General features: G+C 41.9%; 1 protein-coding gene across 3 annotated transcripts in view; it reads right to left on the bottom strand.

The window, feature by feature from the left end:
* LOC133540073 (growth factor receptor-bound protein 10-like) overlaps positions 1 to 17,934 on the bottom strand; it is a 133,700-nt gene that overhangs the window by 28,089 nt on the left and 87,677 nt on the right. Inside the window, exons 1-3 of one of the 3 annotated variants that reach the window (XM_061882558.1) lie at positions 13,669 to 13,789; positions 12,369 to 12,525; positions 6,859 to 6,974 (exon numbers count right to left, since the gene is read on the bottom strand). In XM_061882558.1, the coding sequence (XP_061738542.1) occupies positions 6,859 to 6,974; positions 12,369 to 12,525; positions 13,669 to 13,713 (318 nt within the window). In that variant the 5' untranslated portion in view covers positions 13,714 to 13,789. Of the gene's footprint in view, positions 1 to 6,858; positions 6,975 to 12,368; positions 12,526 to 12,653; positions 13,107 to 13,668; positions 13,790 to 17,934 lie in introns of those variants that run through there. The other 2 variants (XM_061882559.1, XM_061882557.1) reach the window with 2 other exon arrangements.

The following is a 17,934-nucleotide window of genomic DNA, read 5'->3' as shown; positions in this document are numbered from 1 at the left end:
GTGTAATACTCTTCCATATCAGTAGGTGGCAGCCAGTAGCTAATTGCTTTGTAGATGTCGGAAACAACGGGAGGCAGTGTGAAGATAAAAAGGTGTCTATGCTTAAACCAAAAACAAACAAAAGGTGCCCCTAAGAAAAGGCATTGAAACTTAGGGATGGCTATGCAGAACAAAAATAAAACTGAACTGGCTACAAAGTAAACAAAAACAGAATGCTGGACGACAGCAAAGACTTACTGTGGAGCAAAGACGGCGTCCACAATGTACATCTGAACGTGACATGACAATCAACAATGTCCCCACAAAGAAGCATAAAAACAACTGAAATATTCTTGATTGCTCAAACAAAGTAGATGCGGGAAATATCACTCAAAGGAAGACATGAAACTGCTTAAGGAAAATACCAAAAAAAGAGAGAAAGCCACCAAAATAGGAGCGCAAGACAATAACTAAAACACTACACACAAGAAAACAGCAAAAAACTCAAAATAAGTCACGGCATGATGTGACAGTACACATACTTTGAGACAAGAGCTATAGTCATGCATGCTTGGTTATGCTTTAAAGTCATATCCAACAATTGTGACAACTACTTTTTACTATGAACTGAGTTTCATTGTTTTATTATTTCTGCTGGTGGTGTGCCTCTGGATTTTTCCACGCAAAAATGTGCCTTGGCTCAAAAAAGGTTAAAAAACACTGCTTTAAAACATAGCTAACTGGTAGCGGCTAACTGCAAACAAGGAAAGTCATGCTTTAAAACATAGCTAACTAGTAGCGGCTAACGTTGCCTTCACGCTGAAAAACAGTTTTTTTTTTTAGAAGTAAACCGCTAACAGAAAGCTAGCACTCCTGCTTGTAAACAAATGGGTGTACCGATACAAATAGACGGTAACGATACAAAGTCAATGAGCCGTAGAATAGGCGATACTACCATGATTGCGTCGATATTTTTAAAAATCACAAAATCCTTTTACCGTTTAAAAAAAAAAAAAAAAATGTTTATAAACGCCGGATAAAACGTCCCTGGACACACGAGGACTTTGAATATGACCAATGTATGATCCTGTACCTACTTGGTATCGGATCCATACCTAAAATCATCCAAAACTAATGTAAAGTACCTAATCAACAGAAAAATAAGTGATTATTGCATTTTAACAGAAGTGTAGATAAAACATGTTACAACAGAAAATAAGCAGATATTAACAGTAAATGAACAAGTAGATTAATAATTCATTTTCTCAGTTTGTCCCTCATAATGTAGACAAATGACACAATATATCACTGCATACGTCTGCAGACTAATTAGGAGTCTTTGTTTGTTTACTTACTACTAAAAGACAAGTTGTCTAGTATGTTCACTATTTTACTTAAGGACACGATTTACCTTTGATTTCAATTAGAAATGTAAGTTTAATGCCAGTGTGACATTTTTTGCCGTATCAGCGTATGATGAAGTGTCACTTGGCATCACTGTAACCGCCGTGGGAGACCAGTTGTTTCCATTAATGTTGGTAAACTTACAATAGAAGAGAATAACAAGTACTTTATTGATCCTTGGGGGAAATTCAGCAGCACAGTTGGCTCACTTTAAACAATAAACACTTAGGTATTTTTTTTACAATGTTATGCAGAGAACACTTTGATAGACAAACTGTCCTATTTATAGTCACATGTAGATAAAAACAGAGTTCATGTATGAGGTCTAAGGCAGCCAATTATGGCCAAAGTAATAACTAAGATTATTGTTATCAGTCATGATTACTGATTGTTAGGTAAAGTTGGGGAATGAACTTAACACCATCATGTCATTTGTAATGTTTAAGAAAAAAGACTATAGATAAACATTATCCATATAGCTAAAGACAAATATTAGTTTTTTTTATTCTTTAATAATTTCAACTTGTCAGTTTTTTGTCATTACATGACGCCTTTATCTCTATTTTGATATTTTGATAGTGGGAGTTTTTTTTTCCTATTTATTTAAGTGATGTGCATTTATATGTAGATGTAGATGCTATATTGGCACAGATCCATTAAGAGTTGGAGCATAAATATGTCATATAGGAATACGCACAATACACAATAAAACTAACAAAATACCGTGATTTTTGAAGTAATACCTTTGTGACATGAAAAAAACAAGTAATGTAAAAAACATGGCATTTACTTTCTGATATCAATATTAAACAAAGCAGTTTGGTTAATGAAGATGAAGTCTGATAAACAAGCTTTGTTCTTCAACACCGCCTCCCTGGTGTTTCACTACAACAGCTTGGCCAACCAAAAACATAGGAGTGACACCTCTCACATCGAATACACAATCTTCACAGCCAGCATTGAGTTGGATGAGATGACAAAACATTTAGCTAGTACTTATGTTATTTTAACACTGATACAGTTAAATAAAGGCGGAGTAGTAAACAAAGTAACGACTTTATAAACAAGTTGTGACAACGTGAACGACACATCGTCTGCTGCAAAACATCAAATAGTTTTCTATAAACTTTTAGTGTGGGGATAATATTGTGCACACCTGTCTCCATCTAAACACAACAGTGTCTCTTAAAGGCACGGCGGGAAGTGAGGGAAAATGAGGTTAAACCAAGCGCTTGGCTCCGTTTACCCAGAGGGGAAATCTCCTGAGCAAAGTCTGTGTAGTTACACCACCATGAATATCAAGCGACTCTAATGCGAATGCCCCTGACTTCCTGTTGCCTAAAATGTATTAATAAATGACGTTTTTTTGGTAATCAAAAAATGTGACTATTATTAACAGTCTAGAATTTTATCTGAAATTATCAATATACCGTTTACTAGTTGCCACCTAGCTATTAGCTTTAACATCTTAGTACCCCGAGAGGGACAAGCAGCAGAAAATGGATGGATGGAATATTGCCCAATAACAAAAGTAAGGTGACTGAATACAACCTATACTGTAGATCAGGGGCGCTCACACTTTTTCTGCAGGCGAGCTACTTTTCAATTGACCAAGTCGAGGAGATCTACCTCATTCCTATTTATAATTTATATTTATTTATTTATGAAAGAGACATTTTTGTTAACAAGTTAATGGTGTTTAATGATAATACAAGCATGTTTAACACACATAGATTCCTTTCTTTCATGAAGACAAGAATATAAGTTGGTGTATTTGATTCTGATGACTTGCATTGATTGGAATTAGACAGTGGTGCTGATAACGTCCGCATTTTCAAATGGAGGAGAAAAAAAAGTCCTCCTTTCTGTCCAATACCACATGAAAGTGGTTGGATTTGGCATCTCATTTGTCCAACTTGCATACTCGTTTTTAAACACTTTGTTATGAGAGTAGCATATGTGTGTGGCCCTTTAATGTCTGGCAGCAGGTGAGTGACGTCAGTGAGTGTGCGGGTGGGCAAGCAAGTGAGAAAGCGGTCGCTGAGGGCGGGGGAGAAATACATTGGCATCAAACTCCGTAGCTTGCTAGCTTGTGCACGCTAGCTTTCTGAGACTCTTATTTTGTTAGCACAGGCAGGATGAAACAGGTTTTTTATGGTGAAGACAGGAACTGTGCAGTCGGTCTTTAGAGTTTTGACAGTAGGTACGGAGTCTCTAGAAATAAAATGTGTTTCTCTGCGTCCGCCCTGTTAGTGATTTTTTTCTTAAATATGAGCTCGCAGCAGCCAGCGTCATCTCACAAGATCCTCGGGTGCCGAGAATGTCAAACAACTGACGAAAGTGAAGTCTTGGTATGATTGATGATTTCTCATTTTTATGTCTATTTTTTAATGCCTGGCTTGAGATCGACTGACACACCCTCCGAGATCGACCAGTCGATCGCGATCGACGTAATGGGCACCCCTGCTGTGGATCTATCACTCTGTGCTAACAGCTAGAAAATCTTAGCTGCTCAGGCATAAATAAGATGATGTTGGTTGTTTTGAGGGAAATACTGCAATACAATGACACAGGTGGACACATGTACTTACCAAAAAAAAGGTGAAATAACTGAAAACATATTTTATATTCTACTTTATTCAAAAAAGCCACCCTTTGCTCGGATTACTTTTTCGCACACTCATGGCGTTCTCTCCATGAGCTTTAAAGATGTAGCCACCTGAAAGGATTTTCACAAAATGGGTGTGCTTGAAGCTCATGGAGAGAGTGCCAAGAGTGGGCAAAGGGTGGCTATTTTGAAGAAACTAGAATACAAAACATGTTTTCAGGTATTTTTTTGTTAAGTACATAACTCCACATGTTTTTATTCATAGTTTTGATGTGACAATCTACAACGTAAATAGTCATTAAAATAGAGAAAACACATTGTATAAGAAGGTGTGTCCAAACTTTTGGCCTGTACTGTAAGTGAGAGTTTATCGAGGTGCAAATATCAACCAACATTTTACAATCATTTTCATTTAAAAGAGCAATAATAACCATCAATGGTTACACCCAAAGTCCGCTCCAAAATACATTTGTCTTAGCAATTATTCACAGAGGGTGTGCCATCAGTGAGGATGAATGAAAGATGGTCTTTATATCACATGTTTGGCTACAAAGCCCTCATAGATATGTTCACACCCATGATGTTGTCATTGTGTGACATTTTCATGTAAACATGAGTTGATTTCAAATCCCACCCAGGCCTCTTTAAAATGTGGACATACTGTATTTCCTTGAATTGCCGCCGGGTATATAGTATGCGCCTGCCTAGAATTACTGCCGGGTCAAACTCGTTTCGCAAAATAATAAGCGCATGCTTAACGCCGGGTTAAATTCCTTTCGTAAAATATTATTTTTACTAACGCATCTCTAGAATTTCCGCCGGGTCAAACTCGTCACGTCACAAGTGACACTTCACCTGTCATCATTTTCAAAATGGAGGACGCTGATTTTAATAATTTGGAATCACATAAAGGGAATAAGATTAAGAGCTATTCAGTAGGATTTAAGGTCCAAGCTATTGAATATGCTAAAAAGAACAGTAAGCAGCTATGTTTTTTTAATATACCGTAGCTGCGTGTGTCAAATATGAGTCATTAAATGACTCCCGCCTCCTGGTGGTAGAGGGCGCTAGTGATCCTTCTTGCGACTACTCGGCTGCAGAAGAAGTGACAACAAGCAGCAAGAGTGAGCAGCGATCGTTTATTTTTTCCTCTCGCTTGCACTTTTAACATGGAGGATTACATATCTAAAATAAAAGTTTTCTAAACTGGACTTTGAATCGAAACAGCAGGTAATAAAGGAAGAGCTCCATCGAGACAGAGAGACTTTTAAAACTGAAGAACGATAAGGAAGACTTCTATAAACAAGTTATCGATGCTTTTGATCAGAAGGAGCTGCGCATGGACTTCATTTATAAGTGAAGGTAAGACCATAATAAAGTTTTTTTTATTAAATGTGCTTTTCATGATGGTATTCTTACATCACACTCAAATTTATAAGCGCATACCTAAATTTACTGCATGCCTTTGGTAAGCGCCGGAGTGAGAAGAGGTTTTAAAATAATTAGCGCATGCTTGCCTTTACCGCATGCCTTTGGTAAACGCCGGAGTGAGAAGAGGTTTTAAATTAATAAGCGACCCGGCGGCAATTAAAGGAAATACGGTAAATCAAGAGATGTATCGGGTGAGACTCCAGTCTGAAGGTTCAGGTCACGTTTAGCCGACCTATACGTCATGGAAAAGTGACAAAGGTCACAATCCCTCACCAAAACAGACAGAGGTGAAAGTAAATGTTGGACAAAGCAGCCTTGTTGAAAATATAGGACTTAGGTCGGGGCAGATGGAGCAACAATCTTTACTCTTCTTTAATCTCCTAAGTGAAATGATACATGTTGACTTTGGTTGGTCTTGAAATTGTCATAAATGTGCCAGGACTGACAGCAACACCGATCAGGGCAATGTTTAGTTCCATAAACACAGGTGACGTTGTGTTTTGTGCCTCGCTTAACGGACACACACAGAAGTTGCCTATTTCATTGGTGTTGTGAAGGACTACATACAATTGGGCATGAGAGCCTGCATAGTTTCACTGCTCACCCTCACCGTGTTATCAACCATAATTAGCTAGCTCGCTATGCCTTTATTACCAACGCTGAAATGATGTCACTAAGTTGTTTTAATATTGTGAACTGTTTTTTTTTTTTAACATCAAATTCTGTTGACAATTTCATTGAATAACACTGTGTGAGGAAAATGCATTTGTTTACAAATTCAGCTTATAAAAATTCATTGTATAAAACTTCAGTGCAAAAAAAATAAAAAATCCTTGCTTCAAAGGTCAGCACATTCACAGGACTGCAAACTTGACACCTCATTGGCTGCTTTGTAGTCTGAATTTTAAAACACTGTACTGTATTTGAACAAACATTTTGCTCACACAATTTTGTATAATCAAATTGTCAGCATAATTTGAAGAAAAAAAAAAATTCCGTTCACAAAATTCAAGTAAGGATAATGTGTGTGAAAAAAAGAAATGGTAAGACAAATGAAGCTGCACTTTCTGAAATAAATGCTCATTATTACAGCTTATAAAAAGGACAGAGGGCTGAAGTTCATGATTAAAAACCTATTTTCATCCTGAAATAATGCATCTTTTCCTGGAACCATCAGCTCATAAGACAAATATTGACTATGTTGATACCAAGAGAGATTATTTTATAATGAACTTAACTGTCCTGCTCTGGAAGATTAATGCAAGTTATTTGTGGCAGCAAGCCTAAAATGCAAGCTTATATGAACCCTGCAGGAAAGACGGTGAAACCGGACAGTGTGTGTATGTGTGTGTGTGTATGTGTGTGTGTGTGTGCAGGGCTGCGTGCTAAAGCAAAGCAGTCACTGAAAGGTCAACACGGGGATGCGAGCTACTCACCAGGGGGTTCCTGAAGAATTCATATTTGGCATAGTTCTTCCTGAAGAGGAATTTGCTGTCGCTGCTCATGGAGGCTTGAACCTGAACCACCAGCTCGTGGTCCTCCAGGCATCTCTCTGCGCACACACACACGGACGGATAGTGTGAGTCACCCTCTTATCTTTGCATCGCTTCCAAAGCAAAATAATTAAACCAAAATGTGTGGACTGTGATTTATGACTTTGGAGAAGTTGGCTGCCTCTCACTTCCTATTTAGATCAATCCCAACTCATTATTGGGCAAGTAATATTAGCCCATTCTTAATTGCCATGCAAGTGTTAACGGAAGTCAAGCTGTCTGATATTCATAGACTACAAACAAGTGAAAGTCAGGATATTGACATAGTATCCTGAGATGTCTTTGTGTTTGCTTGTTTTATTGACTGTGTAACTCTGACAAGACACTGCTTCTTAGGGGGAAATGGCTGGCTAGATAGCAGCTATTACTCACATGACATCCTCAGCTTGACTCTGTGCTGAAGAGAATAAACATGTGGCACTCAAATGCACAACAAGCAGTCACAGCGCTGCTTGGAAACACAAATGCACAGGCAATGACAACAGAAGTAAGGCTTTAGCTGAGAGTTGGCTGCAGGGCCATCACATCACATTCAACAAATCTGTGTTATCATTTTTATATTTCCGTATTCCATCCATCCATCCATCATCTTCCGCTTATCCGAGGTCGGGTCGCGGGGGCAGCAGCCTAAGCAGGAAAGCCCAGACTTCCCTCTCTCCAGCCACTTCGTCTAGCTCTTCCCGGGGAATCCCGAGGCGTTCCCAGGCCAGCCGGGAGACATAGTCTTCCCAACGTGTCCTGGGTCTTTCCCGTGGCCTCCTACCAGCTGGACGTGCACTAAACACCTCCCTAGGGAGGCGTTCCGGTGGCATCCTGACCAGATGCCCGAACCACCTCATCTGGCTCCTCTCGATGTGGAGGAGCAGCGGCTTTACGTTGAGTTCCTCCCGGATGGCAGAGCTCCTCACCCTATCTCTAAGGGAGAGCCCCGCCACACGGCGGAGGAAACTCATTTGGGCCGCTTGTACCCGTGATTTTATCCTTTCGGTCATGACACAAAGCTCATGACCATAGGTGAGGATGGGAAAGTAGATCGACCGGTAAATTGAGAGCTTTGCCTTCCGGCTCAGCTCCTTCTTCACCACAACGGATCGATACAACGTCCGCATTACTGAAGACGCTGCACCGATTCGCCTGTCGATCTCACGATCCACTCTTCCCTCACTCGTGAACAAGTCTCCTAGGTACTTGAACTCCTCCACTTGGGGCAGGGTCTCCTCCCCAACCCGGAGATGGCACTCCACCCTTTTCCGGGCGAGAACCATGGACTCGGACTTGGAGGTGCTGATTCTCATTCCGGTCGCTTCACACTCGGCTGCGAACCGATCCAGTGAGAGCTGAAGATCCCGGCCAGATGAAGCCATCAGGACTACATCATCTGCAAAAAGCAGAGACCTAATCCCGTGGCCACCAAACCGGATCCCCTCAACGCCTTGGCTGCGCCTACAAATTCTGTCCATAAAAGTTATGAACAGAATCGGTGACAAAGGACAGCCTTGGCGGAGTCCAACCCTCACTGGAAACGTGTCTGACTTACTGCCGGCAATGCGGACCAGGCTCTGACACTGATCATACAGGGAGCGGACTGCCACAATAAGACAGTCCGGTACCCCATACTCTCTGAGCACTCCCCACAGGACTTCCCGAGGGACACGGTCGAATGCCTTCTCCAAGTCCACAAAGCACATGTAGACTGGTTGGGCAAACTCCCATGCACCCTCAAGAACCCTGCCGAGAGTATTTCCGTATTTTCCGCACTATAAGGCGCACCTTCAATGAATGGCCTATTTTAAAACTTTGTTCATATATAAGGCGCACCGCATTATAAGGTGCATAGAATAGATGCTACAGTAGAGGCTGGGGTTACGTTATGCATCCTTTAGATCAGGGGTCTCAAACTCAATTTACCTGGGGGCCACTGGATGCAGAAACTGGGTGAGGCTGGGCCGCGAGAAAAGATTTCTTAAAAAATCTAACATGCACTTTTTAATGAATTCACCTATGAATGGCTTTTCTGCCATAGCAACATACTTGCCAACCCTCACCATTTTTCCGGGAGACTCTTGAATTTCAGTGCACCTCCCGACAATCTACCGGTGCAACCATTCTCCCGAATTTGTCCCAGTTTTCACCCGGCCGACATTATTAAGGGCTGCCGTGACTGCACTGCCTTTTCCGTCCTCTACAACAGTGGTTCTCAACCTTTTTTCAGTGAACATTTTTTTAATTCAAGTACCCCCTAATCAGAGCAAAGCTTTTTTGGTTGGGAAAAAAAGAGATTAAGAAGTAAAATACAGCACTATGTCATCAGTTTCTCATTTATTAAATTGTATAACAGTGCAAAATATTGCTCATTTGTAGTGGTATTTCTTGAACTATTTGGAAGAAAAGATATAAAAATAACAAAAAACTTGTTGAAAAATAAACAAGTGATTCAATTACGAATAAAGATTTCTACACATAGAAGTAATCATCAACTTAAAGAGCCCTCTTTGGGGATTGTAATAGAGATCTATCTGGATTCATCAACTTAATTTCTAAACATTTCTTCACAAAAAAATAAATATTTAATATCAATATTTATGGAACATGTCTGCAAAAATTAATATTGCATTGTTGTATTTCTTTTCACAGTTTATGAACTTACATTCATATTTTGTTGAAGTATTATTCAATAAATATATTTTAAAAGGATTTTCGAATTGTTGCTATTTTTCGAATATTTGTAAAAAATCTCACATACCCCTTGCCATACCTTCATGTACCCCCAGGCGTATGTGTACCCCCATTTGAGAACCACCGGTCTAGTATGTTCAACATTTTATTGAAGTACAAACTTGCAATAATAAACATATGTTTATTGTGTCCTAAGATTTTTTTGTTCAAATAAAGCCAATACTGACATGTTTTGTGCTCCCCTCAATTTGTAAAAAGTATCGAAAAGTACAGAAGAGTATCAGAATACATTTTGGTACCGGTACCAAAATATTGGTATCGGGATGATACTAAAACAGACACACACAATGTGTGTGTGTGTGTGTGAAGATGAGTACATCAGGGGTTTCCAAACTTTTTCCACTGAGGGCCGCACTCAGAAATATTAAGGCATGAATGGCCATTTTGATATTTTTCATTTTCAAACCATGACAAAATATATGGATTATGTTTTTTACCTACAGGGCTCCCGGGGGCCATAAAGGGTGTAAGTCACTAAAATGTTAAAAACAAGTCAAATTATTATTTGTTTTTTAAATTATTTAACGCTTACAGTAAATCTCTACAATATATAAACTTTGGGTCGATATTATGCCTTTTTTGTCAAAGACAACTTTGTTTTTTTATAATAAAACTGAAATATGTTTCAGTATTTCCCCCACTGCCCAAAACATTCAGAAAGCAATGTTTGATGTGAAGTAATTACAGCCTTAAAAATATCAATAATACAGGACACCATTGATTTTAATTCATTAATCTTTTTGAGTAATCTCAGTGAAAAGATAAACACAATATCATCAAATATTTTTGGGATCCAAAAGGTGCCTCACTCAAAGTGATACATTTTTTTTTTTTTTAACCTAAGTTCCAAGATCAACTTCAGATACAAACGTTTGTATATCTGTCAATTTTACGTTTGAACTTTTATTTTGTTTTTTATGCTCTTTTGTCAAAGAAAACAATGTTTTCTTATGGCAACCACACAATATATGCAATATTTTCCACATTAAAACACCCATCCATCCATTTCCTACCGCTTATTCCCTTTGGGGTCGCTGGTGCCTATCTCAGCTACAATTGGGCGGAAGGCGGGGTACACCCTGGACAAGTCGCCAACTCATCGCAGGCCAACACATATTTTAAAGTGAAATATTTGAAATAATTGGAGCCTTGAATAGGTCAATAATTCATTATTAGTGTTAGATTTTTTTTTTTTTTGGCACAAGGGCAAACAAAAAGAAAAATTGAGATAGTCAAAAGAAAAAACACAGCCACCTTTTTCTAGTTAGATTGCACCTCCTTCCACTTTTTTAAATGTTTTTTTTTATTTTTGCATTAGCATTTCCAAAACGTGTGGCGATCCGGTAAACAATTAGCTGCAGGCCACAAATGGCCCCCGGTCCGCACTTTGGACACCCCTGAGGTAGATCACCTGGACTTGGTCACTCTAAAGTTACTGTACGTGTGGTGGAAAGTTAAAACTAGCATGATACATAGTGTACACCGCTCGTAAGATGGCTCCCACCTACCACAACATTGTCATTCCACAATGATATAAGAGCAGCAAAAAGACCAAGTGCAGTGAAAAGAAAAGCAGCACTGTGAGCATGGAGTAAAACGTAGGTGGAGGGGAGGGAAGAAGTGGCAAAAAGATGGCGAGGGGGAAAGAAGGAAGGCATGAGCGAGGGGTGGCGGCGGAGTGGGCATTGCAGGAAGATGATGTCATCTATTTAGGCTGATTGCCCAGAGCAGAGGAGCCATAAGCAAAGTGCAGCAAGCCCGCAAGACATTAAGAGCTCATGCAGGCCTAACGTGATCACTGTGTTACACACGTGTGTGTGTGTGTGTGTGTGTGTGTGTGTACATACGATGTGAAGCAAATAGGAAATTGAGACTGACACCATGTACACAAGCAGAAATTGAACATCATTTTTCTTTCTACCCGCAGTCTTATTTTCAAAATGCTGCATGCTAAAAGGGAACGTGGCTGAAACGCATGGGCGGAAATGTTTGACCTCTCTTTGTGAGTGTGTGTGTGTGTGTGTGTGTGTGTGTGTGCACAAGCGGGGGGAATTTCCTATGGCGGTTAAGGAAAGAGTGATTGGCCGGCCGCGCTAGGGGCTCGTCCGATAGCGATCCAGGATTGGTTCCTTGCGACTGTGGTATGACGCTGGAGTCCAGGCCCTCTCCACATGCACACCCCCGCCTCTCCTTCCTCCCGTTCCTCTTTTTTTCCCCTCCCTCTCCCGTCGGCTCACCTCACATTCCATCTCTCCAGTGCCCTTTTTTTTTCTCCGGCAAACGCAGATGAGGCAGCAAAGCACAAAGCCATCCTTTGACTCTAAAAATACAACTGTGGGAGTGGGAAAGCCTCATGGTGGACAAAGACAGGGCCGTAAAAAGGAGCTAAGTAAAGCTTCAAAAGGGTACGCTGCAAAAGTAAATGCCCTTTTTAGACATGTTTGGAGCGTGTTATTGGGGGAGGGAAGAAGCGTGCGTGCCGGGAGGCGAAGGAGGCTTAATCCTGCTAGCGCGACTAGCTTCTGGAGACGTGGAGAAGGTGCACACACATGTGCATTACGCTATGGTTGCTCTTGTCATGGCTCCAATGACATTACAACTAAGTGAGATATACTTATAAGCTCATTGTGCTGCCAATGTCTGATGCACTAGCTTACCAAGGCCAAGGATGGGGTGGTGCTCCACCAGTGTCCAGGCGTTGTCGTCCACACAGTGGCTCTTGTAGACCAGGAGCTGGCACAGGTCTCTGGCCGTCATGTCTGCCGGGATCTCCACCACTTTACCGGCCCCATCCTCGCTCCACACCTTCACAATCTGCAAAAAAAGACACATGGCTCAGGTCACGTTGGCTGCAAAGGAGTCTGGCAACAGTAGGCCGGCGCCACGACGCGGCCCTAAGCCGCTTTTGAGGAAATCCAAAAGGTAGGGAATACTTCATTTACCTCCATCGTCACATGCTTTGCCAAGTCCATCCTTGACAGTCCTGTTCACATCGCTCTTTAACAGGAGTTTCTTAAAAAAAAAAACAACAAAAAAAAAACTAGGCAAAGTCCCGGAAACTGGCGCCCGCACACTGGGTTCAGCCCTTTTGTCCACCGCTCAACCAAACTCCCTCACAAGTACATCCCCGGATATTCATGTCAACTTGCTTGCGCACATTGCACGCCGATGTGTTTGCTGGCGCGCCGACACCGAGAGGGGGAAAAAGTAGGAACAATTCACACTTGGAGCACATTGTGATTGTCCTTAAATATGCCACCGCTGGGAGCAGCAAGCGGGCACGCTTCAAAGCACCTCCCATTGTTGCGCCATTTTGAACCAGATCAGCCAAGTGCCCGAAGCCACGTTCAAACTGGCTGCGATGTTGTGTTGCTGCGCTGAGCAGCTGCTCCACACTCGCATGCAGTCGGCGCTGAACACAACACATGCAAGAAATACTAGTGGCGGAGAGAAGGCGTTACATGTTTGCGTGTGCACGCGCTCGCACACCTACGTACTTCACATCCTGCGCCCAGAGCAGACCTTCCTGCTGGAATACAGCCCGCTTCACACAAAGCAACTGTTGAAAACTGCACCGACACAAAAAGAGCTGACGGAGAAGACGCAGGACAGCCACGCTGGCCTAGAAATGGCACACAACACCAGAAGCACCATCGCAGCGGCGCGAGGAGAGCGAGGGGAAGAAGGGAAAAAAAAAAAACGTCACAGCGCCCGCTGCCCCTTCGGAAGCCAAAAGACTCCCTTCTCTCCTCCTACCCGCCTGCCTGCCACCCCTCCAATTAAAGTGATTTCGTGACTTTTGTTGGAGAAAAGTTTGTGAAACATTGCCTGGCGAGGAAAATGGGAAACAGTGAGGGGCTCAATTGCTGCACTTTGACAGCACACACACGCGCACACACACTCGCTGCTGGCTCACGCCATCGGGAAAAAGAAGGAAAGGCATGCAAAGTCTCTTACCTCCACAGCCTGAAAGAGGCAACAGTCTGGAGAGCAGGATGGCATTTTCACACTGAGACGCTCTCCAGTGACACGAGAGAGAGAGAGAGAGAGAGAGCGAGCGAGGAGGGGGAGGAGAGGGAGGGGCTGACTGGCGAGGAGAAGGCAAGCGAGGTAAGAGCGAAGGAAGGAAGGAAGGAAGGAAGGGGGAGGAAGTGACAGAGCACAGACTGAAAAGAAAGGCCTGCCCTAGCTGGACTAGCCTACTGGATTAACCCAGTGTGGGATCTTGAACATGTCCACACACTTTCAGGGACAAGAAGAAGAACATTCATACATTTGACCTTCAGATGTACCGTATTTTCCGCACTATAAGGCGCACCGAAAAACCTCAAATCTTCTCAAAAGCTGACAGTGCGCCTTATAATCTGGTGCGCCTTATATATGGACCAATATTGAGCCACAACAGGTCTTGCAACTACGGTAAGCAGCCACCGACTTCAGCAGGGGTCGGCAACCCGTGGCTCCGGAGCCGCATGAGGCTCTTTAGCGCCGCCCTAGTGGCTCTCTGGAGCTTTTTCAAAAATATAGGAAAAATGGAAATGATGAGGGGAAAAAACATATTTTTTGTTTTAATTTGGTTTCTGTGGGAGGACAAACATGACACAAACCTCCCTAATTGCTGTAAAGCACACTGTTTATATTAAACATGCTTCACTGATTCTAGTATTTGGCGAGCACCGTTTTGTCCTACTAATTTTGGCGGTCCTTGAACTCACCCTAGTTTGTTTACATGCATACCTTTCTCCGACTTTCTAGGACGTGATTTATGCCACTTCTTTTTCTGTCTCATTTTGTCCACCAAACTTTTAACATTTGTGCATGACTGCACAAAGGTGAGTTTTGTTGATGTTATTGACTTATGAGTGCTAATCAAACATATTTGGTCACTGCATGACTGCAAGCGAATTGATGCTAACATGCTATTTAGGCTAGCTGTATGTACATAGTGCATCATTATGCCTCATTTGTAGCTATATTTGAGCTCATTTAGTTTCCTTTAAGTCCTCATAATTCAATGTATATCTCATGACACTATCTGTATGTAATATGGCTTTTAATTTTTTAAGGCTCCAGACGGATTTGTTTTTGTATTTTTGGTCCATTATGGCTCTTTCAACAAAATACTACACGGTCTAGCTCCATCCTATCTTGCCGATTGTATTGTACCATATGTCCCGGCAAGAAATCTGCGTTCAAAGGACTCCGGCTTATTAGTGATTCCCAAAGCCCAAAAAAAGGCTGCGGGCTATAGAGCTTTTTCATTTCGGGCTCCAGTACTCTGGAATGCCCTCCCGGTAAAAGTTTGAGATGCCACCTCAGTAGAAGCATTTAAGTCTCACCTTAAAACTCATTTGTATACTCTAGCCTTTAAATAGACTCCCTTTTTAGACCAGTTGATCTGCCGTTTCTTTTCTTTTTCTCCTATGTCCCACTCTCCCTTGTGGAGGGGGTCCGGTCCGATCCGGTGGCCATGTACTGCTTGCCTGTGTATCGGTTGGGGACATCTCTGCGCTGCTGATCCGCCTCCGCTTGGGATGGTTTCCTGCTGGCTCCGCTGTGAACGGGACTCTCGCTGCTGTGTTGGATCCGCTTTGGACTGGACTCTCGCGACTGTGTTGGATCCATTATGGATTGAACTTTCACAGTATCATGTTAGACCCGCTCGACATCCATTGCTTTCCTCCTCTCCAAGGTTCTCATAGTCATCATGGTCACCGACGTCCCACTGGGTCATTATTGTCACCGACGTCCCACTGGGTGTGAGTTTTCCTTGCACTTATGTGGGCCTACCGAGGATGTCGTAGTGGTTTGTGCAGCCCTTTGAGACACTAGTGATTTAGGGCTACATAAGTAAACATTGATTGATTGATTGATTGATTGATTTTGGGTTGCCGACCCCTGTTCTACGGTAAGCAGCCGCCAACCTTATTTTCCCCCGTAGAAGAAGAACCACGCTTTTTCTTCTACGATAAGCAGCCGCTGACTTCCTTTTCCCTAGTAGAAGAAGAAGCGCGTGGTGCATGCTGGGATATATGACTGCGGGAGGCGTGCCGTTTCTGTGTGTTTATGTAAAGACCCCAAAATGGCTCCTATTAAGAGACACGCTTACGACGCAGAGTTTAAACTCAAGGCGATCAGTCACACAGTAGAACACGGGAATAGAGCAGCAGCGAGATAACATTAACAGCAGCAACAATGACTCCTTTAATGACGACTTCGACGGATGCCATATTCACCCAAAAGTTTGATTGGAACACTGAAGAAGAAGAATTTGAGGGATTCGTGGATGAGGAGTAACTTAATAAAGTGAGCTTTACATGTTTATTTTGTGTGTTGTGTGACATTATCGTTTGAGCAACGTTGAGTTATTGATATATTATTGCTTTGCACTATTTCGAGTGTTACTATATTGTGATTGCACTAACGTTTGATTTACCGTAACAGTATCAGACTGTTTTTTACATGTTTATTGAATCGGGTAAAATAATAAAACAGCTGTTTATTCATTTTGGGAGTGAACGGGGTTGTCTGAACGCTGGTTTGTAATCTATGAATAAAGTTTGACTGACCTGACTGTTTTGTTGACATTCCCTTTAGCGCAGCGCCATCTAAAGCATGGGTGTCAAACTCTGGCCCACGGGCCAAATTTGGCCTGCCGTACAATTTCATTTGGCCCTTGAGGCAGTGTCAAATTAACATTAGAGCTGGCCCGCCGGTACTATAAAGGCACTGCTTTTAGCGTTGTCTACAATATGTTGTCACGTCCGCTTTTACTCCATATAAACAGCGTGCCGGCCAAGTCACATGATGTATGCGACTTGTACACACACTTAAGTGAATGCCATGCATACCTGTTCAACAGCCATACAGGTCAGACTGAGGGTGGCTGTATAAACAACTTCAACACTGTTACAAATATGCGCCACGCTGTGAACCCACACCATACAAGAATGACTAACACATTTCGGGAGAACATTCGCACCGTAACACAACATAAAGACAACAGAACAAATACCCAGAACCCCTTACAGCACTGACTACCACCAAAACCCGTCCCCCACCACCAACCCCACCCATCTCATTATTATTTTATTTTAAGATTTAACAGAGGGGTTAGTGCGTCTGCCTCACAATACGAAGTTCCTGCAGTCCTGGGTTCAAAACCAGGCTCGGGATCTTTCTGTGTGGAGTTTGCATGTTCTCCCCGTGAATGCGTGGGTTCCCTCCGGGTACTCCGGCTTCCTTCCACTTCCAAAGACATGCACCTGGGGATAGGTTGATTGGCAACACTAAATTGGCCCTAGTGTGTGAATGTGAGTGTGAATGGTGTCTGTCTATCTGTGTTGGCCCTGCGATGAGGTGGCGACTTGTCCAGGGTGTACCCTGCCTTCCGCCCGATTGTAGCTGAGATAGGCGCCAGCGCCCCCCGCCACCCCAAAAGGGAAAATAAGCGGTAGGAAATGGATGGATGGATGGATGGATTTATTAGCCTGTGGGAAAATGTAATGTTGATATTTACCTCAGAAGGCTGCAAATAGAAAAGAGGCATTGATTGTTTTTTTGAAATTGTATTTATTTGACCATTTATTTTTTTTCATGTTGATTTTGCACTATTAAGTTATATAATTATTGCTTGTTCCATATTCATTGTTCAAGCAAATCAGTGTAGCAAACTGAGCAATAATTAACAATTTATTCATGCACTTTCTCTTGTTATTTCAAGGCTTGAATGTTTGATTCATTCATTATTGTTATTTTATTTTCAAATTTATTATTAGCCTGTGGACAAAGTTTATTTTGATAATTACCTCAGAATGCTGCAAATAGAAAAGAGGCACTCAATTTTTATTTAAATTTTATTTGATATGCCATTGATATTTTTTAATTATTATTATTTGAAACTGGATTTTGCTTGTCACTATAAAGTTATATAAGCCTTGCGTGTTCAATATTTAATGCAAAACTTGTTTGGGTCCCTATTAAAAGGTTCATTTGTTCAACACTTGGCCCACGGCTTTGTTCCGTTTAAAATGTTGGCCCATTCTGTATTTGAGTTTGACACCCCTGATCTAAAGGATGCAGAACATAACCCCAGCCTCTACTGTAGCATCTATTCTAGGCGCCTTATATATGAACAAAGTTTTAAAAAAGGCCATTCATTGAAGGTGCGCCCTATAGTGCGGAAAATACGGCACTCATCTCATCTACCAACCTCTTGTGGCT

This window comes from Nerophis ophidion, linkage group LG21, assembly GCF_033978795.1.
Source record: "Nerophis ophidion isolate RoL-2023_Sa linkage group LG21, RoL_Noph_v1.0, whole genome shotgun sequence".
Classification (NCBI taxonomy): domain Eukaryota; kingdom Metazoa; phylum Chordata; class Actinopteri; order Syngnathiformes; family Syngnathidae; genus Nerophis; species Nerophis ophidion.
The sequence above is the reverse complement of the archived record's forward strand: the minus strand, read 5'-3'. Positions and strand labels throughout refer to the sequence as shown.